At 57.9% G+C, this 22975-nt stretch overlaps 3 protein-coding genes across 5 annotated transcripts; 2 read left to right on the top strand and 1 right to left on the bottom strand.

Annotated features, from left to right (window-relative positions):
• The first annotated feature begins 584 nt into the window (after positions 1–584).
• SMCR8 (SMCR8-C9orf72 complex subunit) lies at positions 585–8292 on the top strand. Of its 3 annotated transcripts, none has more exons than XR_004253941.1 (3): positions 585–2923; positions 4391–5195; positions 5256–5290. XR_004253941.1 is itself a non-coding variant. In XM_032197877.1 (2 exons), exons 1-2 carry the CDS (start codon positions 585–587, stop codon positions 4842–4844), a joined length of 2793 nt encoding a protein of 930 aa, XP_032053768.1. In that variant the 3' UTR covers positions 4845–8292. The 3 variants fall into 3 exon arrangements, 1 of the variants encoding a protein (XP_032053768.1); XR_004253940.1 differs by having other exon boundaries at positions 4391–5215; positions 5256–5279; XM_032197877.1 differs by having other exon boundaries at positions 4391–8292.
• Positions 8293–8795: 503 nt separating this feature from the next.
• On the bottom strand, positions 8796–13292 carry SHMT1 (serine hydroxymethyltransferase 1). The gene is made up of 12 exons (XM_032197714.1): positions 13262–13292; positions 12557–12677; positions 11972–12117; positions 11591–11706; positions 11343–11503; positions 11111–11192; positions 10727–10939; positions 10383–10499; positions 10135–10257; positions 9729–9845; positions 9480–9590; positions 8796–9159 (listed from the first exon to the last, which is right to left on the bottom strand). The coding sequence occupies exons 2-12, from the start codon at positions 12653–12655 to the stop codon at positions 8990–8992; spliced, it is 1455 nt and encodes a 484-aa protein (XP_032053605.1). The 5' UTR covers positions 12656–12677; positions 13262–13292; the 3' UTR covers positions 8796–8989.
• A 1687-nt stretch (positions 13293–14979) lies between these two features.
• On the top strand, positions 14980–16065 carry LOC116495504 (chemokine-like receptor 1). The gene has a single exon (XM_032198018.1). It carries the CDS (start codon positions 14980–14982, stop codon positions 16063–16065), a length of 1086 nt encoding a protein of 361 aa, XP_032053909.1.
• Positions 16066–22975: the final 6910 nt, after the last annotated feature.

The raw sequence follows: 22975 nt of genomic DNA, 5'->3' as shown, positions 1-22975 counted from the left end.
TTACGACCTGCCGCAAAGCACCGCGGCGGGGGGGAGGATAAAAAACTACACCTCCTATTGCACTGCGAGGCGGGGGGGGGGACTACAATTATAATGGCGTCGTGGGGTCAGAACTACAACTCCCGTGATGCCGCGCGGCGGGGAGGACTACAACTATAATGGCGTTGCGAGGCGAGAACTACGATTCCCATGATGCCTCGCGGCGGGGAGGACTACAGCTATAATGGCGCCATTGTGCAGAACTACGATTCCCAGAGTGCTATGCGGCGGGGAGGACTACAATAGAACTACAAGCATAATGGCGCCGTGTGGTCAGAACTACGACTCCCGTGATGCCTCGCGGCAAAAAGGACTACAAGTATAATGGCGCTGTGGTGTTAGAAATACAACTCCCATGCCGCCCCGCGCGTCCCGGTCCGCCGCGGAGCCCCGGCGAGGCCTACCGGCGGCGGCCCGGCCGTCAGGTGAGCCCAAGATGGCGGCGGCGCCGCGGCGGCGGCCGTGAGGGGAGCGGGGCCGGGGCTGCCCGGGCGGCCTCGGCGGCGGCGGCTGCAGCTGCAGGCGGCGGCCGAGGCCCGGTCGCTATGATCGGAGCCCCCGACGTGGTGGCGTTGGCCAGGCAGGAGGAGGAGGCGGCGGCGGATGGCGGCGGGGACGGGGCGTGGAGGGAGCCGCCGCTGCCTGAGGAGTACTCGGTGCCCCTGGCGCCTTTGGGCGGGCACGGGGCCAACCCCTGGGCCCGGGCGGGAGGCCGCAAATTCCTGCGGGATTTCATCCTGGTGGCCGAGTTCTCGGAGCAGGTGGGGCCGCAGCCGCTGCTCACCGTCCCCGGCGACGCCAAGGTGCCGGGCAGCTTCGACCTCAACTACTTCTCGCTGCGCATCATGTCGGTGGACTACCAGGCCTCCTTCGTGGGCCACCCGCCCGGCTGCGCCTACCCCAAGCTGAATTTCGTCGAGGACTCCAAGGTGGTGCTGGGGGACTCGAAGGAAGGCGCCTTCGCCTACGTGCACCACCTGACGCTCTACGACCTGGAGGCCCGCGGCTTCGTGCGGCCCTTCTGCATGGCTTACATCTCGGCCGACGAGCACAAGATCATGCAGCAGTTCCAGGAGCTCTCGGCCGAGTTCTCCAAAGCCTCCGAGTGCCTGAAGACGGGCAACAGGAAGGCGTTCGCCGGCGAGCTGGAGAAGAAGCTGAGGGACCTGGAGTACACCCGGAGCGTGCTGCACAACGAGACCGAGATACAGAAGAAAGCCAACGACAAGGGGTACTACACCACGCAAGCCATCGAGAAGGCCAACGAGCTGGCCAGCGTGGAGAAATCCATCATCGAGCACCAGGACCTGCTGAAGCAGATCCGCTCCTACCCCTACAGGAAGCTGAAGGACTCCGAATTCCACCCCTACGAGCCCGAGTGCGCCCCGGACCAGGCCGGCAGCGTGGGCAGCGATCAGGAATTGGCTGCCCCCGACCTGGCTGAGGCGGGCGAGGCGATCCCCTGCTCCCACCTGCCCTCCTACACCCCCAAGCTGATCAAAGCCAAGTCGGCCAAGTGCTTCGACAAGAAGCTGAAGACGCTGGAGGAGCTCTGCGACATTTATTTCTTCACCCAGACCCTGGACCAGCTGCACCAGATCGAGAGGACGTTCAGGGGCGACGTGTGCTACCTCCTGACGAACCAGATCAGCCGGGCGCTTTTGAAGCAGCAAAGCATAACCAACTTCCTCTTCGAGGATGTGTCTTTTCTGGACGAAAAAGCCCCCGAAAACCAGTACCGAGGCTGCCAGGAGCTCGGGCAAGATGCTGTTGATGGAAAGTGCCCAGAGGAGCCCCCCGCCCCAAAAGTGGTCATCAGCTTGGGGTCCTACAAATCCAGCGTGGAGTGCGTGCCCATCAAGATGGAGCAGGACATCGACGACCCCCCGGAACCCGCGATGACCGAATCCGTAACTTTTGAGCCCCAGGAGAACCTGGACTATCTCGATGCCGACCTTAAAGGCAGCATCAGCAGCGGTGAGAGCATCGAGGTTCTCGGCACGGAGAAATCCGCCTCGGGGCTGCCGAAATCGGAGAGCCAGGCCAGCTTGCCCATCAGCCCCAGCCCCCAGGTGGGCAGGAGCAAGGTGGGCAGCAGGAGGACCGTCAGCGAGGACAGCATCGAGGTGCTCAGCACCTGCCCTTCCGAGGCCCTCATCCCGGAGGACTTCAAAGCGAGCTACCCAAGTGCCATTAACGAGGAACCTTACGCCGACGAGGAGGGGGGAGGCCTCCGCTTCGCCCCCAGGTTCAGCCCGGCCGAGGAGCGGGAGGACGGCCCCGACCCCGCAAATCCCACGCGGGTCGATTCCGCCTGCTGCATCGGCAAGGAGAGCCCTGGTTTCCTCGAGCCCCTGCCCGGCCTGGCCCACAAGCTGTGCGACGAGGACGGGGTGGTGAGGATCCCCCCGCAGCCCTCCCGGCAGGCCGAGCAGGGCCCCGAGGGCATCCCGGGAGGGTTTTTACCCCACGAGCTCGCCCCTCGCTCCCCGACGGGCGGCGGGGAGCCGAGCAGGAGCAGCCTGGACGAGTGCTCGGACTCCACGAGCTACATCAGCAGCGCCGCCTCCACTTGCTCCGACCGCACGCCCTCTCCCGCTCGCCCCCCGTGCCCGGCGAGCGAGAGGCACAAAAAAAAAGCCGGGCAGAACGCCCTGAGGTTCATCCGGCAGTACCCCTTCGCCCACCCTGCTATCTACTCCCTGCTGAGCGGCAGGACCCTGGTGGTGCTGGGGGAGGACGAGGCGATGGTGAGGAAGCTGGTGACCGCCCTCTCCATCTTCGTGCCCAGCTGCGGGGCTCACGCCAAGCCCGTGAAGCACTGGGGCACGGCCCCGCTGCACGTGGTGGATTTCCAGAAGTGGAAGCTGATCGGGCTCCAGAGGTAAAGCCCAAGGGGGGTGTATGTCGGGGGGGGGTGCGTTGGCTGTTTGGAGTTGCACGGGGTAAAATTTTGGTCCCCGAAGGGTTTCAGGGAGGATTTGGGGTTTGATTTCGTGGCTGGTCCGAAAATGAAGCGCTCCTGGAGGGCCGGTGTGTGCTGCTCCCTCCCCTTCCAAAACTCTTTCGACATTTCTGGCTAGAGAAAACCTTTCCAGCTGTGTTTTCCTGAGGAGGTGGTAACACAGCCACGAGGTCGGTAGGTTTGAAACTGGTTAGAAACTTCAGGAATACCTTGTGCCAGAGCCCATGTCCTGTGGCACCTGTATTTCTGTTTCCTCGGAAAAAACACCCGAGGAACGGCTGGAACAGCTCCCGACGGAGCATTTCTGAGTCCAAACACAGAAATCTGCGTCCTGGGCTGCGTAGCCTGGTGGTTGTGGCTGCCTGAACCGCCCCGAGCTGGGAGCCTGCCCTGATTTCTGTGCTGGGGAGGCTGACAGCTCGGCCAGCAGCTGCTTCCCAGCTCTGCTGGCGAGGTCTTTCAGAGCCCCGAGTGTTTGGTGGCTGACGAAGGCTTGCGGTTAGATGCTATTTTTATGAACAGAAGCGTTTCGAGGAGCTGCCTGGAACCTGTGTCAGGCGTGTAATTACCATTCCGCGGGGAGGAGGGCAAGCCTGGGGTTTGAGGCAGGTGCTGGCAGCAAACCCTTCGTCGGGGGGGGGCCTTGGGAAGGAATTTGGGGGGCAAATCAATGATTGTAGGGGTGCTGCAGCTCCCCGAGCTGCCCGGGCACCTCTCCCACCAGCTCGGGGTGCTCCTGGGCTGCTTCTTGGGGTGCTCCTGGGCTGCTTCTCCTGGAGAGATCCGAGCCAGAGGAGCAGAAGAGGTTTGCGTGGGCTCCCAATTTGCATTTAAATCATGATAATTGAGGCTTGGTGAGTAATTGCACACACGGTGAGCGTGCCGGGGGGGGGTGTTGCACCTGGCTGAGAAATGCCCAGGGAATGGAGGGCTCCCCGTGCAAAAGGAGGGCAGGGGAAATGTTCCCCACCCCGGGGCAGCTCCCTGCCCACGCAGCCACGCGGGGGGAAAGCAGAAGTGGTGGCAGGGAGGTTCCTGCTTCTCGCTGCTGCCTCCAGGAGCTGCCAGATTCGCTTCTGGTCTCCAGAGATGTCTCTTTGCTTCCTCCCCGGCCTCATTTTTGTGTCTGCGAGGGAGGAACTGTCCCAAAGGGCCACACGTGCCTGGAGCAGCGCGTGGAGGGGGTCCAGGAGGATGAGATTTCCTCGGGGTTTGGCGGACTGGGGAGGCCGTTCGGCCATCCCCACCCACGCCAGGCTTTGTGAGCTCGCGGGACACCTCGGGGGTGATTCAGACAGAGGGAAAACACGCGTGGTGCAGGCACAGACAGTTTGCTTCGTGTCCCAGAGCTTTCCTCCAGCCCTGACCTCTCTCTTGCTGTTTCAGGACGGCGTCCCCTGCGGGGGTGAACCTGCTGCACGCCCTCAGCCGCTACAGCCGCTACGTGAGCATCCTGGACGCCGACAGCAAGACCCTGCGCTGCCCCCTCTACAAGGGAGCCCTGGTGGCCCGGCTGGCCGACCACCGCACCCAGATCAAGCGAGGCAGCACCTACTACATGCACGTCCAAAGCGTCCTCACCCAGCTCTGCTCCAAAGCCTTCCTCTTCACCTTCTGCCACCACTTGCACCTCCCCATCGCCGAGAGGGAGCCGGAGGAAGCCGTGGCGAGCCGCCGGCTCAGTTTCCTCAAGCACCACCTGGGCCTCGCCAACGAAGATCTGAAAATCGTGCAGTATTTAGCCGAGCTGCTGAAGCTGCAGTACATTCAGGAACCCGGCCGGGGGGGGAATCCCCTGCTCAGATTTGACTACGTCCCCAGCTTTTTGTACAAAATCTAGCGGCTCGTGGGCCGCGCTCTGCCTGCGACGCTCGGGTCCTGGCCCCGACCCCGCGTGCTTGCCGTCGATGCCGTCTGCAGTCGCTGTCATCCATCAGGAAGGGGTGAAGGAGCCAGCGGGTCTGCCAGCACCTCAGCTCCCCAAAAATCAGCGTCTGGGGGGCGGGATCTGGTTTCCCTGTCGCCGAAAATGTAGGGGTTCCATCACGTAGGACGCTGGGCACTCCGTTTCGAAGGGTTAGAAGGGACGCTGGTAACTCCTGAGGGGTGTCAGGGGGGCTTCCTGGGGGGATTGTGGCACGGAGAGGGATGGTTTTCACCCAGCAGGGAAGGTTTTCACCCAGCAGGGAAGGTTTTCACCCAGCAGGGAAGGTTTTCACCCAGCAGGAAAGGTTTTCACCCAGCAGGGAAGGTTTTCACCCAGCAGAGCCTGACGTGAGCGTGGGGTGGCAGCGCTGTGCCCGCAGCAGCAGCGGGCGGTGTCCCTCTGCATCTCCTGAGCTCCCTGGCGCTTCCCAAAATCTCTCGGCCCTGGGCCTGAGGGGCAGCAGTGAAGGCAGGGCTGCTCCTCTGCATTTTTGCCAGCTTCTCAGCTTTGTAAAAACCTGGAAAGGGGCTCCTGGAGCAGGCTGGCGCTAGCGCCGCCGCCGTGAATGTAGCACCGTGCCTTGTTCGTGTGTCACCTCCTGCGTGCTGGGCGGCTGCTGAGAGCTCTGGGGGGGGGGAAACCAGGAATCCTCCCAGCTTTTCAGGCCGAGGGCGGCCTCGTAAGGAGAGGTGGGAGCTGAAGGGAGGCGGGAGGCTTATTTTTAGGTGCTTTTTGGGAGGGGGGAACGAGCTGAAGCCGTGCTGTGTGATGGCGAGCGTGGGGAGCAGGCTGCCCGGCTGCTGAGAGGTCTGGGAGGAAGAAAGTGGGCTCCACGCTGCACCTGTACGTGTTTTTTGTTTTTTTTTTTTCCTCTTTCTGTTGGGCAGTTGCCCTTGGTGGTAAAGCAGGGCCAGCGTCGCAGCACGCTGCTTCTGGCTGTGCCAACTGATTTTATCTCCAAGCCTTCGCCGTGGCTCACCTACCTCTCGTTCCTGGGGAGTGCTGGAGGCAGAAAGCAGCCTTGCTTTTATTTCTTTTTAGCACTCTGATTATGCGTTGAGAACAGCTGTGATCTTGCGAGATGAGCCGAGGATTGTTTGTTTTTTTTTTTGTTGTTTGCCTGTTTTTAAAACCTCTGTTTGCCACCATCATGATGATGCGAGGCGGTGCTGCAGCAGGACGCCGCCGTCCTTCCGCGCCTGGGGAGGTTCGTGTGGTCTGGGGTTTGTCAGCACGAGCTTGATCCCGCTGGAAGTTGCTGTGATAACTGCTCTGAAAGCCGTGCCCCGAAGGCAGGGAGTTGCCCGGGTTGTGCTGCCCTGCTGCCAGCATCCACGCTTCAGTCCCGTGGCTGCCTCATCCCTACCTGGAAAGGGCTCCTGGGGAGCTGAGGAGGCACAAACGAACGGGGCAGAGGGTTTAGTTTAAATCCTAGCATTATTTGTAGGGATTTACAGCGAGGCAGTCGGGACTCTTGAGCTCGTGGTGCTTTCTGGGGGGTTTCTGAGGTCAGGAGGGGTTTGTTGGGGAATTTCTGGTGCGTGGTTTGGAAGCGGTGTGGCTGTGCCTTTGCCGAAGGTGAGCGGTGTGCCAGGGCTGTGCACCCTCACAGCGTGCTCAGAACCTTCCCCTTCACGATCCTGTGCCCTCCTGTCCCCTGCGAGCCGGGTCTGCTGGTGAAAAACTCCCATGTCCACAGAGAACACAGAGAAAACGTCCTGCAGTGACTGGAGGCGTCCTCGTGTCCATTTGTGTCCATCTGAACAACTTCCAAACTGGCGGCTGGACATCTCCCTGCCCCAAAGCAGCTCTGAATTCGGGAGGACACCTCGGGGGCTTCACGGGGACCGTGGCCTGTCCTGGAACGGGAGCTGTATTACCTGCAGCCGTGAGGAGCCCGGGAGCCCTTCCAAACCTGGCTCGGGACGTGGATCAGGAACCCCTGAGCTCGCTGCCCCGCGGCAGGGAGTTGTGCTGGTGGTTCCGGAGCCCGATTCCTGTCTTCTCACCCATTTTTCCACCTCTCCGATCTGCCTGCGCGGCGAAGATCCCTCCGTCAGCACTTTAAGACGCTTTCCTCACCTTCCCCGTTACCTCCCTCGCTTCCAACCTCCGCAGGCTTCCCGCAGGTGAGGCTCTCGGTGCCCACAGCCCCCGCAGAGCACCCCGGTGTGCTCACACCTCCGTCCTCCCAGCACGAGCAGGGCCGGCTCCTCGCAGCCCCATTTCTTCCAGCCCCATGCTGTGCATGGCCACCATCCTCCGCCTGCCCCGAGCCTCCTGCATGCTGCCCGTGGCCCCTCCTCGCTGCCAGCAGGACGGATTTCCAAACCCGAGCAGAAAATTCATCACCACCGAGGCCTCCCGGGGCTGGCTGCGGGGCTGCTTTTGTGCTCCTCTCCTTCCTTGCCTCTGCAGCCCCCTCCTTGCTCGTGCCCTGAGCCGCTTTCAGCCTCGCCGCCAGGATGGTGAGCCATAGGAGCCGGCGCTGCCAAACCCTCCGCAGGTTTCCTTTTCTCAGAGAACAGCGCTCGGATTCCCACCTTGGGCCGCTGGCAATCACTTCCGAGCAGCCCCTGAGCTGCCTTGCCTTGGCTAGGGAAGCGCTGCCTACACTCGAGCAATATTCCCCATTTCGGAAGGGGTGGGAGAGGCACCGGAGGAGGCAGAGCTGACGGCTCCCTCCCTCCCCACCTCCTCCCCACCCCCAGGCACATTTTTTTGGGGGTTTCGTTCAGCACTGGAAGCCCCCGCTGCTGCTTTGGGGAGCCGGGCAGGACCCCACTGCGGGCCACGGGGCTCGCAGCAGCCTTTTGGAGAGGCGACCTCGAAACGTGATCAGCGATGGGGCAGGGCTGCACGGGCTGAAGGAGGGCTCCTGCTCCGCGCTGCGCCCCGAAAGCACAACGTCAAAATGAGGGACAGCCCCTGCCCTGCTACCTGAGGGAGCTTTGCACTTGCTGCTGGAGCTGCAGGGCTCACAAACCCGCCCGCTGCTCCCCGAGATGTTTAACTGGAAGGCAGAAACAGGGTACCCAGCCCCGCTGCTCGCCCCGCCACGGGGTGAGCCTGGATGGGGATGGGGCTGGGCTCAGAGCTGCCTCCGAGGGCCGCCAGGAGGCTGGGATGAATTTCTCCTCTTCTTTTAAAGCACTGTATCCTATTCCTGCATGTTGAGGTCCGTGTGTGCGTGCCTGTGTGTGCCGAATGCTTGCGTCAGTAGTTAGGGCGAGTGTGACCGGGAGCAGTCCCAGAAGCATGTCTCGGTGTCGTGCTGTCAGTGTTCCTGCACAAGACTTTAACAGATGTTAACACCAAACGACCAGTCTGAGAAATGTACTTTTAAAAAAAAAAAAAAAAATTATTTATTTGGGTTCAGATATTTTTGAAATACAAAAAAAAAAAAAAAAAATCGGTTGTATTTTTTTTTTTTTTAAAGCTTCTAATTCTTGGCGTACGCGGTGGTTAAATCCCTAAATTTTCCTGTGCTTATCAAAAAAATGGGTCCACTGAAGGTTTGTGCGTGGAGCTAGCAGTGGAGGCGGCCGAGCAGCCCCAGGAGGGCTGGTCCTGGGGGATTTGGCCCCATCAAGGCACGTGGAGGCTGGCAAGGACGAAGGCAGAGCTGGCACCTCCAAAGGCAAGTCTGGGATGCTGAAGCCAGGAAGGCTTTTTTATTTTTTAAGGTGCTGGCTCCTGGGGGTAGATTCACATTTTTTTTCCCCCCCCAGCCACCCTGGGCAGGGGGTTTTGGCGAAGATAACCACGCCAGGCAGGGCTGTGACCTCCTCTGCTGCTCCCACAGCGGGGCAGAGCTGGCTGAAACCCAAATCCTGCTGATGTTGGGGGTTTCCTTCTGCTCGGACCCAGCGGTAGCGCGGGGCTGTGCTCAGAGGGGTTCCTGCCTCCAAAACGGGGTGAGGAAGAGCCAAACGAGGACCTGCTGCTGCACGGAGCCACTGCCAGCAGCAGGAAGGAGGCTTTGGGGTGCTGGGCTCGGGGGCTGGGGGTCTGTGTGGGTGCCGTGGTCCTGGGTTCATGGCTCGGGGCTCTTCCCCTTACAGGACGGGCAGCCCTGGGAGCGGGAAGGTCGCTGCGAAAGCTTCCACCTCCATCTTCAGCGCCTTGAGCTCCTTCTGGTATTTCTCCTCCTCCAGTTTCTCCTTGAACTCCTTCAGCGTGGCCTTGGGGCTCATCTCGTTCTGCACCCGCAGCGTCAGCTCGATCCCTGCGGGGTGGGGGGACGCCAGGCTCAGCCCTCCCGGCCGCAGCACCCGCTGCATCCAGCGGCTTCCCCAACCCTTCAGCGGCTGCAGAAGGTTTGGCTGGCCCCAGCTGTGGCCAGATGCCCTCTCCCACGTCCAGATGTGCAGCTGGGACAAGGATTTCTTACTCGTGTGCCCCCCCAAGCAACTGGAGAGGGAGAAGCTGCCCAGCTTAGCCCACGTCTTGCCCTTTGTCAACGTGGTGGCTCTCCTGGAGGAGCTGTGCTCAGCCCCACACACCCACCAGCTCAGTCCCTGGTGTCCCCGGTGTCCCCGGCCTCACCTCTGTGGATGTACTGAGCCACCATGCGGAAATCATCCTGCTGAAAGCCACGGGAGGTGAGAGCTGGGGTCCCAAAACGCAGCCCGCTGGGGCGCAGGGCGCTGACATCGCCTGCAGCAGAACGAGAGAGGAGTCACCACGGGCACCTCGCGGGGAGCTCTGAGAGCCCCAGGGGCCAGCTGGGAGCAGGAGGCACGGGGGAAGCCCGGCACGAGGGATGGGATTTGGTGGAGTTTGTAGGGCACCTACCGGGACACGTGTTCTTGTTGCAGGCGATGGAGCAGAGCTCCAGCACCCGCTCGGCCCGGCCGCCGTCCGTGCCTCTGCTGCGCAGGTCCAGGAGGATGAGGTGGTTGTCGGAGCCCCCTGCAAAGAAAAGAGGTTGGGGTTGGGGCGAAGGCTGCTCCTGATCAAAATTAAAGCAAGAAAAGGTGTGGGAAATTCACCGGGGGACCTGCCCCCGAGCTGGAGGGCGGCGGGGTGCCTCGCTGGGGAAGGGGCTGCTTAGCAGAAGCGTTTAGGAATGGTTTTATAGGGTCCTGAGGAATGGCTACAGCAGTGCCCAGCCCATCACCTCCATGCATATGGGAACCCTGGTGGCCTGGGACCGTGCGGAGGAGCCAGCCCCGTGCTGGTGACCCCGAGGGCCCCTTACCCGTGACGATGTCGTAGCCCAGCTCCACCAGCGCCGCCGCCAGCGCCCTGCAGTTGGCCACCACCTGCTGCTGGTAGGCCTTGAACTCGGGCGTCATGGCCTGCCGCAGCGCCACGGCGATCCCTGCGGGGACAGAAAGCAGCGGGGGGAGCTTGGGGCGGGGGGGAGGCTCCCAAAAATTTTCGGAGGGTTTTTGGGAGAGCTGGTGGGGACGCGCGGCGCCGCCGCCTCGGCCCCGCGGTGGGTACCTGCGATGGCGTGGTTGTGCGGCCCCCCCTGCAGCCCGGGGAAAACCGCCTGGTTGATGAGGCTCTCCAGGTTGTAGAGCGTTTCCTTGCCCGTCTTGGGGTCCACGCTGCGGGTGCCTGCGGGAGGGGAGGGCGGCGGGGCTCAGCAGGCTGCTCAGCCCCCTTCATCCACCCCCTGGCGACTCGGAGAAGGAGCTGAGGTTGTTCCTCTTCAGCTCCAAACCTCTGAAACTCCCCCAGCTCCTCGCAGGAGACCCCAACCCTCTCTCCCCTTCCTCCTTTCCCACCGGAGCGGGCAGGAGCTCGGATTTCCAGCTCCCCCCCCAGGGGCGCAGCTCGGGCACCTTTGCGGTAGAAGATCATGCCGGCCCTGCAGCCCCGCAGGGTTTTGTGCGTGGTGGTGGAGACGACGTCGCAGTGCTCGAAGGGCGAGGGCACGACGCCGGCTGCCACCAGCCCGCTGATGTGGGCCATGTCGGCCATCAGGTAGGCGCCGTTGGCGTCGGCGATCTTCCGCATGCGGGCATAGTCCAGGTTGCGCGAGTAGCAGCTGACACCTGCGGGGAAAAGGGCACATTGCGGGGACACGAGAGGGTGCTGGGGGGGCACCCGGGGTTGGGACAACCCAGGTGAGGACACGAGGTCCTGGCACAATGGGTGTCGGAGGTTTTTTGGTGCTGCAGGCATCAGGGAGCGACCCCGGTTTGTTTTGAGGGCTGATCCCTTACCTGCTATGATCAGCTTGGGGTGGAAGAGGCGGGCGTTCTCCTCCAGGCGGTCGTAATCGATGTAACCCGTCTTGGGGTTGACCTGGGGGAAGAAGAAGAGGAGGAGGAGGATTCAGCCACCTCGCCGTGGCTGGAGACCGGCTGCCGTCGCCCTGAAGCAACAAAAAAAAAAATCTTGAAACCCCGAGGGCTGTGCCCTGATTCCAGCGGGGGAGCAGCTCTCCGTCCCCACCTTGTAGGGCATGGACTCGAAGAAGACGGAGGTGGCCGAGATTTTCTTCTTGTCCGTCATGAAGCCGTGCGTCAGGTGCCCCCCGTCGGGCAGGTCCAGCCCCATGATCCTGCCGTGAGGCTCCACCAAGGCCGTGTAGACGGCGAAGTTGGCGGGGGAGCCTGCGGGGAGGGAGCACAGCGGGGGCGCTGAGGGGGCTGTGGGGATGGCAGAGCCCAGCCCGGTTGATCCCGGGGGGGTGCCGTTACCTGAGTAGGGCTGGACGTTGACGCCCCACTTCTGGGGGTCGAGGCGGTAGGCCTGCAGGGCTCGCTTCTGGCACAGCCTTTCCAGCTCGTCCACAAACTCGGTCCCGCCGTAGTACCTGCCGGAAAATAGGGCAGGATTCACACCTCGGGGGATTCAACCTCGGGGGATTCAAACCCAACAGGACGGTGCTGTGACCCCGCTGAGATTGTCCAGTATGTGGCCAAGGCCAGGAGCTGAGAGGGTCAAATCCTGCCCTGGGGGAGCTTGGCTGTGGCTTCCTTCCCAGAGATAAGGTCTCGAGGGGGCCGTGGCGGTGTGGGTGGTTCCTCTCCCTTCCCTGCGGGGCTTTGGAGGGGGTCAGGCTCTCCCCAGCCCCGTACCTCTGTCCTGGGTAGCCCTCAGAGTATTTGTTGTTCAGGCAGGATCCCAGAGCCTCCAGGACCGCTCGGCTCGCAAAGTTCTCCGAGGCGATCAACTCCAGCCCCAGCCTCTGCCGCTGCTTCTCCTTCTTGATGATGCTGTGCACCTTGGGGAGAGGAGAGAAGCGGCTCGGGACGTGCCCTCAGAAGGGACAGGGCAACGGAGAGCAGCCTGGAAAGGGACTGGAGGAGGGAGAGGAGATCCCTTCTCGGTGCATCCGATCCCAGCAGTTCCCATGTCCTGCCACACACATTTTGGGGCTTCTAGCTGCCACACAGCCATCAGATCATTCAGCTGGCACTTGGGTTAGTGTCAAGGGTAACTGCTGGGTGGCTACAGCGAGAGCTGAGCCTGGCACAGACATCTGAGCTGCAGGCAGGGGGCTGTGAGCAGCAGATGAAAAGTTAGAGCCCCGTGGCTGCAGGCTGCCCTCTCTCCTCTCGCACAGAGCATGGACGAGTCCCAGCAGCTCAGCCTTGGACCCTGTCCCCGTCCCGCGGCGGTCGCTGTCCCCAGCGGCTGCTGTGCCAGGCAGAGGCTCTCACCTCGGGGTCGTTGCTGTCGAGCGGCTCCATCACCATCTTGTTGTGGGAGGCCCAGAGCTCCGTGCTAGGGAGGCCCGAGTTGGCTGCCGACTTCTCCATCTCCTGCCGCGTCCAACGTCACCTGCAAGCGGAGAGGGGACCGGGTGGCTTCTGCACCGTGCCCGTGGGGGCTGCTCCTGCCCTGCATCTTCCCCAGAAACGCAGAGGGAGCGACCGCAGCAGGGACCTGCTGGGGGAGGAAGGCGCTGGCAGCTCCTGGTGTTTCCCTGCTGGTTTCAGATGGGTTTGTTGGCTGTGGATTTGGCCAATTCTGCACACCCACCCACCACTGCCCCCCTGCGCACTGCCCCCTCTGCTTTATGGGGCTTCCCCGGTCCTACCCAGGGGTTTTAACGGAGCCAAAGAGCCCTGGAGCAGCCGTGACAGCCCCGCTCCACCCCCCGGGCTGCACACAGATCGCCTTGCCCGTGCCCCCGGCCGGTTGGATGGAGCCGTGAGCTGCTTATTAAGCTCCCCGCTTGGCTCGCCTGTGCCCAACCCGTGCCAAGCCGCTGCCGGAGCAGCCGGGTGGCGGCGAGGAACGGGCAGGGGCTGGCTTCGGGCAGGCCTCCGGGGCTGCGCAAGGCTCCGGGGGGGCGGCAGCCGCCCCTTCCCATCCCGGTACCCCCGGTTTTGATCCCGGTGCCGGTCCCACACGGCCCCTACCGGCCCGTTCCTGATCCCGGTCCCTGCTCCGGATCCTGCTCCCAGCCCCGATCGCGATCGCGCTCCTGGTTCCGCGCGGGAAGCCGCGCGCCTACCCTAGGCAGCTCGGCCACGCCCCCTCCCTCGGCGCCTCCACCAATCAGCGCCTCGCTCCGCCTTTTTCTCAATGGAGCGGACCGACGGCTCCGGAAGCTCCTCCGCCAATCGGCGGCGAGCCCCGCTCCCCCCGCCGCTTCCTATTGGTCGGCGCCGAGGCGTGGCGGGAGGCGCTGCCAGCACGTGGCGCGCTGGGCACGGGTCACCTTGGGCGGCCACATGGGGGCACGGCCCCGGTACCCCCAGGGCACCCCCCGGGCACCCAAACCCCCCCCAAGCACCCAGAGCCCCCCCAGGGCACCCCGAGCCCCCCGGCACCCCCTGTCCACACCGGCTGCAGTGCTCCCAGCCCCCCTGCCTGCCCCCCCCGGGTATGGGGTGGTGGCCAGAGCGGGGTCCCAAGCCCGGGGGGTCCCGCTGGGCACGGGGCAGGGTCGTTAGGGTTAGGGTTACCTGACCCTAACGGGTGTGGGGAGCACAGCGCGCCCTGACCCCTCTGTGGGGCTCTGTGGGGTGAGGGGGGCCCCAGGGGGGGCACACGGTGGGTGTGGGGTGGTGTCTTCGTGCTTCGGGTCCAAGTTGGGTTGGCCAACCTTGCTTGAGAGGCTGTGCCCCGGGCAGAGCTTCGGGGGTTAAACCGAGGCAGTGTAAAATGGGGAACGAGGGTAGGGAGGGAGAGATCCTACTAAACGCCTCGTGGGCACGAGACGTGGAAAAACGGAGCGAGGCACCCTGAGTCACGGCGGAGAGGAGCGGTGGCTCCAAGGGGAGTCAGGAGGGGGGAGAGCAGAGCCAGAGGGAGAGCGGCGAGGAGCACGGCGCTGCGAGGAGCACGGCGCTGCAGTAGGTTCTTCTGGGGAAGCGCAGGCTCGTGGAGGCAGGTTTGTGGGTAAAGGACTGCCCGTTGCACCAGGACACACCTCGGGTATCGCCCTGCCTAGGAGAGGACGCAGCCTCAGAAGGTATTTGTCGAAGGAGCAGGATTTTAGCTTCATCAGTCTAGAAGCTTTTTAGTGTCTTAATTGGCAATGCCAGCCCCCTGCCCCTCAGCGCCCAGGCTGCAGTGGGCCTTCTGGCATGGAAGGAGCTGCAAGCAAAACAAAAATCTTTTTTATTATTTATTTTCTGGCTTAAAATGTGTTGCAGTGTTGGTGGACAGGTGGGCAGTGTGGGTGACAAGCTTTGCAGGGATGCAGGGGCTTCCCAGGAGATGTGTAATTGGTTTTGTCTTGATGGATCCCCGGGTTTCTGCTTGCAGCAGTGGGAGTTGTCCCCGTGGTGGCTGAGTTTCTGCTCTCCCCTTCCTGTCGGTACCGTCCCTTCTGGGACATGTCAGAGCAGCCCAAGGCATGCAGAGTACCCTCCTCCCTCTGTTTCGGTTCGCTGGGATCCTGCTCAATCCTGCTTGAATTCCTTGTGCCTCACAAGAGTTTTTCTGCCGTTCTGAAGCTTTGCAGATGCTACAGAAAGGGATGGTTGTTATGAAGTTATATTAAACGGATATTCCAGCTTTCTATATACGTTTTGGGTACAGTTGCTAGCAAAGGCTCGCTCTGCTGAGCTGTGGGAGCTGCAGCTAACAGCAGTGTGTGCTGCTGCGATTTCAGGACTGGCCTGCGGCGATGGAGAGCGTCTCTTCTTCCCCATCTCCCTTCCCGGGCACTTCCCCCACCGTGCCTCCTGCGAACGCCACTGCCCACGATCACTACTCCGGCCTCCAGAAGAGCATGCACGTGCTCTCCATGGTGGTGTACAGCGTCGCCTGTCTGCTGGGGGTGACGGGCAACGGCCTCGTCATCTGGATTGCGGGCTTCAAGATGAAGAAGACGGTGAACTCGGTGTGGTTCCTCAACCTGGCCATCGCCGACTTCATCTTCACCTTCTTCCTGCCCCTCAGCATCGCCTACACGGCGCTGGGCTTCCACTGGCCCTTTGGGAAGCTCCTGTGCAAGCTGAACAGCACCATCGCCTTCCTCAACATGTTTGCCAGCGTCTTCCTCCTGACGGTCATCAGCATGGACCGCTGCGTGTCGGTGGCCTTCCCCGTCTGGTCCCACAACCGCAGGAGCCCGGAGCTGGCGGCCAGGATTGCTCTGGGGACGTGGGTCCTGGCCCTGCTCCTCAGCTCCCCGTACCTCGTCTTCCGTGACACCGTGGTCAGCTCCAGGAACGTCACCAGCTGCTACAATAATTTCTCCCTGTCCGATGACTACACGTCCGAGGCAACGCGGAGGCTGTGGAGGATGCGGCATAAAGCCATGATCATAACCCGCTTCCTCTGCGGCTTCCTCGTCCCCTTCACGGTGATCCTCCTCTGCTACAGCATCGTGGCCGTCAAGCTGAAGAGCAGGCAGTTAGCCAGCTCCGCCAAGCCCTACAGAATTATCATTGCTGTCACGGCCTCGTTTTTCCTCTGTTACTTCCCCTATCACGTCTTCTCCTTGCTAGAGATATCCCAAAACTCTTCCAGCCACGAGATGAAGATGGCCCTTTACATAGGGATCCCCTTGGTTTCCAGCCTTGCCTTCTTCAACAGCTGCATCAACCCCATCCTGTACGTCTTTGTGGGGCCGGATTTCAAGGAGAAGTTTCGCCAGTCCATCCTGTCGACCTTCGAAGGGGCTTTCAGCGAGGACTCGGTCCTGGCCAGCCTGACCAGCAGGAGGAAGTCCAGATCCGCTTCGGAAGCAGAGGTCCCGAGGGTCTGAGCGTGTTCTGCATCACTACCATGGCTGGAGGGGCAGTTCCCTTCCCTTCTCTGCAGTTTCCCCTCCTTTCAGAGCTGTAATTGCAGGACTGAGGGCTGCGAAGGGCCGTGCACACTCACAAACTGATCTGATTTTTTTGGGTCCTACCATGACTTAACCAGAAAACTCTCTGGAGCTGCAGCAGGGCTCTTGAAAAGTTGGAGTAGCAGCTTTTTCCTCCCTGTGCCCCTTTCCTTGGCTGCCTGTTTCCATGTACCCATTTTTTGGCTGTGCCTAAAGCCCCTCGGGCTGTGCCTTGCTGCGGTGCCCGGTGTCCCTGGGGGCTGTGCTGGGGGGGTGACCACTGAGCGGGTGGTGCTGCCAATTTGTCTCAGCTTCTGGATTTTTGCAGGCGACCCTTTATAAAGCTCAATGGGGTGGTGACTCCTGACGGGGCTCCCTTTCTGTTCCTCTCTCCTGGCAGCTCTTTGCCAAGATGCAAAAATTCTGGGGTTCCACCAGGGGGCAAAATCGGGTGCGGCTGTGTCAGCGTTGAGGCTGTCCAGAGAAGAGGATGGAAAGGGGGAAGAGCTATTCCATAAATCCCTTATAATCAAATCTGTAAGGAAAGCAAGCATCCTTTCCCATATATCGTACCAGTCTGGTGCACGGGCTGCTAAAGCTTAAGTAAAAAATGATTAAATTAAAAAAAAAAAAAAGCCGCTCAGACAGGCAGTGGGATCCATCCAGAAGCACTCTCACAGACGCATCTTTTAAAGAAACGGGGTTAAATGAAATAGCAACGTGTATTTTTGTAGGATCTGGCCCAGCTAGTAAAATATTCATCTTTTCTCTCTCCAGATGTGTGGCAGGATGAATCATGAGATTGTGCTCCGGTTACTTGGGTTTGATGAGCAGCCTAACTCTTTCTGAGCAGTGCTTGGCTGTGTTTGTGTTTGACATTCTTCTGGTCCTTATGTAGCTGAAATCTGACTTTTTGTACCGTTGGTGAGCGAATATTAAACCTCATTAAACTTATTTAAAACCTTCCCGGCCTGCTGTGTTGCCCGCGTGATAAAACTCAGTCATCTGGCTGAGCCGAGCAGCCAGAGGAAAAGATGAAACGCTCCCAGCCTGGGCGTATGAATTCCCAGGCACCTCGCTCTTCTGCGTGGATGGCTGTGCTGAGCGAGAGCTGTCACTTGAACACGCTGGGGATTAATTACGGGTCTGCTGGGCCGTGCAATATTAAATGAAGGTCGTGATCCCACCGGCAGGCGTGTGCTTAACCTGAAATTCATGCATCATCCCGCGGAGATCGGGGAATTTGCCCTTTGCCACAAATTGCTGCCTGTCACACAGATAAAAGTGCAATGTTTGCTCGGCGCTGTGCAACGCCGGGGCTGTTTGCTTGCTCCTGGTGGTGAACTCCAGCACTGATTGCAGCGTCAAGGTTGCGCAGCTCCAAGTTTGCTCTTTCGGCTTTTCTTCATCTGTTGGCAGAGCCCACGTAATTCCTTGTGGCAAATGTCTCAGAGGCTGCGACAAAGGCCTTGGCCTCCTGCCGTGTCTCCCATCACCCCAGCACCCCCAAAGGCCAGGGATTGAAGCATTGGCCCAGCTTGTGAGAGGAGAGAAGCAATTTTCTGGGTCGTTTGGGCATACGAGGCAGGTACGGGCTTCCCATGGGACATGATTGAAATGAGGCAGAGTGTCAGGGTGGGCTAAAGAATTGCCACAGGAGGAAACTGCCCTACAGAGCACCACCTTCTCCAGGGCATCCCAGCCCTGTTTCGTCAGCAAACTTCAGAGCCACAGCTCCCAGAAGTTGCCTCCACCCTACGAGGCACGTTATCACGGCTAAGCAGAACAGTGTGACTTTACAAAGCTGAACATCTCCCTGCAGGATGGGGAAGGACACGCAGAGCTTTCAGACCACTGTTTCTGAGCACGCTGTCAAAATACTGTTGGGAAAATAAATGGGGAAGGGAATGTTTTCTTGGTGGTAACCCTCAGCTCACAGCTGTGTCGCAGGATGCACTCGAGATAGGAACGGTTCTGTCACCTGGGGTCTGATCCTGAGCCTCTGTACGGGGAGAAGCCAAGCACGGGGTTGGGATGCCCAGGACTGGCTCCAAGATAAATCTGCCCCGTATCGAATTCCCTTGTGTTCAGTCTCATTATCACATTGATAGTCATGGTAGTCCCTCATTCCTAACTAGAAGGCAGGCTGCCCATTCTCTCTGCTATTCGTGTTTGGCTTGTGTGTGTCTAGAAAAGCTTGAATGAAAAGAAATAAAAAAAGAAGGAGAGAGAAATTTCCAAAGGCATGTAAAAAATCCCAAGAGGTTGAATATTTGGGCAGCTGTGCCGCCCTCTGACGCAGCTTTGCTCTCAAGGCTCTTTCAGATGCGATGGGATGGGTGGCGCTGGGCTCCAGGAACAGCCTGAACCCTGTGGTGTTTGCAGTTATTGGGAAAGGTGCAAATTGGCTGCCCTGCTGGCACGGGGCTGATTGGCCCTGCGGAGGGGCCGATCCGTGGGTGAGCAGATAGCCCAGCGTGTATAAAGAGGGCTGGGATGCACGGAGCCACTCGGGGCCGTGCACGGGGAGAGCAGAAAATAAGCAAGTTTTGGCAGTCAGGGTGTTTGGGGTGAATTAGCAGAGCAGGGTGAGCAGTCTGGTGAGGTCTTTAATGCTTTGGAGTTGAGTGTGGTGGATACGGTACAGCCAAAACATCTCAGTGAAGAGCTGGGAAGGACTTGGCGGGTGATTTTTGGCTAGAGGCTTTGTCATGGTGAGCCCTCGGGCAGAAAAACAAAGCCCGTGCCTTCTGAGTACAGAGGATGCTCTGGACGGAGCTGTGGCCCAGAGCTATCCTCCAAGGAAGGGAACAGGGGAAGGTGATAGCTCACTACCCAGTGCAGATGGAAAAATAACTAAATGGAAAGAGGGAGGGAGGAGTAGGAGCTGAGACAGCCTCGAAAACACCAGCAGCATGATGGTGGGTGTAGCGAATGGGAGGGTGATTGCAGCAGGTGAGGAAGGTCTCATTAAGGAGGACTTAATGAGATTTAGGAGGACTTAATGAGATGGTAAAAGCCTGTGTGAAAGCTGCTAGTTCCCTTGCATTTCCTCTGGTGAACCCTTCCTGGTGAGTAAAACTTTTAAGTGTCCCATTGTTGAGTTTGGGGAATGGACTTGTTAGATAAGGCTAAGCAAAAGACAGTGCTGGGAGGTCTGAGAGCAGAACCTCTTCCAGAGCTTGGTGAAGTTAGGCAGGAAAGAATACGACAAGTAAGAGGATTGATATTGTTAAAAAGCTTTTCTGTGAAGGAGAGGCGTTGGTAATAGTGTTAGTAAATCACACGGACTGAGCCTTTGCAGGGTCTCTCCATCTTTTCTTGGTGTAGCGGCTGGGTGAGGATCCCACCCTGTGCAGGAGTTAACCTGTTACTGCTGGCCCAGGGTCAGCACCAAGATGGGAAGGGAACAGGGTGTCTCTGCTGGTTGCACTTTGGTCCTTCCCTGCACATCTCCTGGTTTCTGCTTAGCTGCACGGGGCAGAGTTGGACACCAAACCTTTCTTCACTCTGTGCATCTGTGTATGTAAGGCACAGGATCTCTTCTTCTGTTCTGAATTCGGCTTTAATGAGCAAGCCTGCTGTACACTGACCCATGACTAATTTGAACCCTTCCTTTATCTTCACTGACATGATGCGTGCTCGCTCCCTCCCTGTAGAGTAGCTGTAGCGTAGTGCAGTAATAGTGAATGGCAAGTCACACCAGGACCCAGTGGGCAGGACAGAGAGCAATGGGATGTTTGGCACTGTGTAGCCGGTCAATTTTCCTAAAATGACGTTGCTTCATTGTTCAGTTCAATGGCTTTTGTCTAATGGAGAATCGAAGGGCAAACCACATCTGTAAGCAGGAGGCGATCGGGTGTTACGCAGGCTTTGCAGGACAGGCACGGCAAAGAGAAAATGCGAATGAAGCGAAGGATGCTGCTGCTGTTCTGTTTCAGGGCAGCGTTTGTTCAAATTCTTGCCTTTTCATCCAGCCTGAGACGTTTTTCTGTGCAGTGACCTGTTAAACACTGGCTATTCCAACAAGCCTCTCGCTCCTTTGTTTGAAGGCTGATAGGAGATAACCCCGTGCCCATGCTGAAGGCTGATGCAGCAGATCTCTGTTAATCATTTCAGATTGACCTGGAACTCAGAGCACTGCTAGAAACAGGAAAACAAACTAAACTCAGTGGCTTTTTTTCAGACAAAGCTTCATGACTCAGGAGGAATGTGACTGTAACAGAAAGAGCTGGTGCCTATTTCCTGCAGACAGACAAGCCACAGTTAGGCAGTAATGCTTGATAAAACAAAAAGAATGCTGTCTACCTACATAGCCCTTCACATAGACAAGATGTGTACTCTGCTCTGGGGCCTTTTTTAAGGCTCTTTGGTTCCCAGAAGCGGGGAATACTATTTTCCAGATCACTATCAAGTGTGGGAAAGAAATCATAAAATTACTCTTCCTTCCCTTGATTCAGAAATGTGTTTATAGCTGCTCAGAGTTCTGCCTCACTAGCTGGGCAATGTCCAAGCTGGCATCTTCTGGAAACCAGACACAGTCATTCCTGAGGCAGGGATGGGAGGTGGTGGCCTCCAGGCTGTGCTTGGTGCCCATGCACTGCAGAACATCCCAGCAGGCTCACACGTAGGGCAGAGGATGTCTTCAGGATGCTTTGTAGGACTAACTGTTGGGAGAGACAAAACATGTTCACAGGGCTGTGTTAGGATCAAATCAAAATGTTTCTCCAGCATGCCAAGCTTAATAATTCTTACCATCACATAGATTGGCAGAGGAGTATAATATCCAATTTTATTTAAAACAAACAAACACCACTCACACAAACAAAAAAACACCACTACAACCTGGCAGAGCAGTGATGGATGAAGCTTAGGAGACTGGATGATAGTAGCATTTGTCTTTTCTCAGGTGATGCATGCAGGCTGTCATCCAGCCAAGCACGAAAGGAGCAGCGCCCTTCACCTTGGCTGGACTAGGCGTGGATTTAGTTATTTATTTATTTATGAACATTTCTTCCTGCCAGAGTTGCATCTGGATTTAGAACAGCAAATCTCTCTGAGCCTCTATATTCACACCCTGCATTTTTTCAGAATTCCTTAGATGATTGCTAATTGGATCATTGTAAACGAAATAAAATCCAGGTGCTCATTTTGGAGGAACTATTTGTAAACTCTTAGATAGCATATTGTAAAATTAACAAATCCCTCTCCGTTGGGACTTGAGATTTAAATTTACATTCCTCTGATCAGGAAAAAAAAAAAAAAAAGAAACAGGAAAGAAATTGATTTGCTCTAAGAAAACAAAGGCATCAGAAGACAATCTTTTCAGTTCCTGGTTCTGTGGTTTGCTTAGGCAATGCCAGGAATTTGGGGCAGCATGAATCAAGTAGTCAGCAAATTCTGGGTGTCCCCAGGGTATTGAAAAATGCTTTTGGGGAAGGCTGCTAATTACATTATGGGTCATTGCTTCAATATGTGTTGTTTCTAGCTGTTCTGCCTTAAACTGCTCTGCCATGCCAGCCTGTAGTGAAATCCTGCGATGAAGACTGATGTTAAGAGAAATCTCTGCTGCTGTGAAGAGGCTAACAAAAAGCTCAAAGACTCCTTTTCCCCCAAACAAAATAAAACAAAGCAAAGATCTTTGAAATACAAAGATCAGTGAACCTAAATTGACAGTGGGAACACCAGCATGTAATCAGAAAAATGCAGACTGGAAATGGTGGGGAGGGTGAGGCCCATTTCCTTATGCTTAGCAGCGTGAGTCAAAGAGATGCTCCAGAAACACAGAATGACTGCAGCATTGTGTCTCTGAGGGCACAAACAAGCTTACGGTCTCCCTGCTCACATATTTCAGACAGATGTCTTTGCTTTTTGAGAGTGCTACGAGCGGAGAGCTCTGCACCTGGCAGCTGCTCCAGGTTAAATTGCTCTCCTGCCCGGCTTTGACTGCTGGAAGTGGAAAAAGAGACAACTGATGAAGTGTTAGAATGCAAGAAGCAAATGCTGTGAGCAATGGGGAAGCACTGGTGTGTGAATACTTAACGTGGAAAATACAGCTCATAATGGCAGAAACTGTTTTGAAATATTAAACCAAAAGTTGTTGGTTTTTCAGGTGCATCTGGTGAGAAGTCCTGGCAGCTGTGCCTCTCCTTCCTCTTTCATGGTATGTAAGTATCTGTCCAGGTGTTCCAGGCCTTGCTCAAATGCACCTTGTATGTTGCAGTCCAGGAATAAATAAATATAATTCAGTTATGAGAGACGCTGTGATGAGAAATACCTGATCTGTACCTTTACTCTAAATGCTAAAAATTCTGATCCGTATGTAATAAAGTGCTGTTGATCTTGGGCACACTGAAAAGCACAACTTAAAACAGCTTCTAGCCACAGAGCTAGGGGAAAAAGGGTCAGAAAAGGAAAAAGGTTTGGTGCTTGAGTATTTACTTGGAGGGGAGGGAGGAAGAAGGGACAGATGGATAACCCTGGCAAGAGCCTTATCCTCCTGAATTTATGCAGGATGACTCTAAAGTTTGTCCAAGGAGTGAAAGTACACATAGCTTTTGTCATGGATGCTGTCCTGTGATAAACCTGGGCTTTTAAAGAGTGACTTAACCCATCCTCTTGCTGCAAATGAGATAAAATGCACATTCATTCAATTTAACCCAAGTGTTGGGGGGGGGGGGGGGGGGGGGGGAACACCGGACTCCAGACAAATTGTGCATGCTTTGGACAGTATTTATAAAGGAATTGAAGGACCACTTTTTGCTACTGTTTTTGACTTTACAGAACATCTTTATTCTCCGCAAGCACTGTTGGATAAGATAGCAAAAGCTGGGGATGGTGAAGCCCC

The sequence above is a fragment of the Aythya fuligula genome, chromosome 15 (assembly GCF_009819795.1).
Source record: "Aythya fuligula isolate bAytFul2 chromosome 15, bAytFul2.pri, whole genome shotgun sequence".
Taxonomy (NCBI): Eukaryota; Metazoa; Chordata; class Aves; order Anseriformes; family Anatidae; genus Aythya; species Aythya fuligula.
Note: the sequence above shows the minus strand (reverse complement) of the source record. Positions and strands in the feature narration are given on the sequence as shown.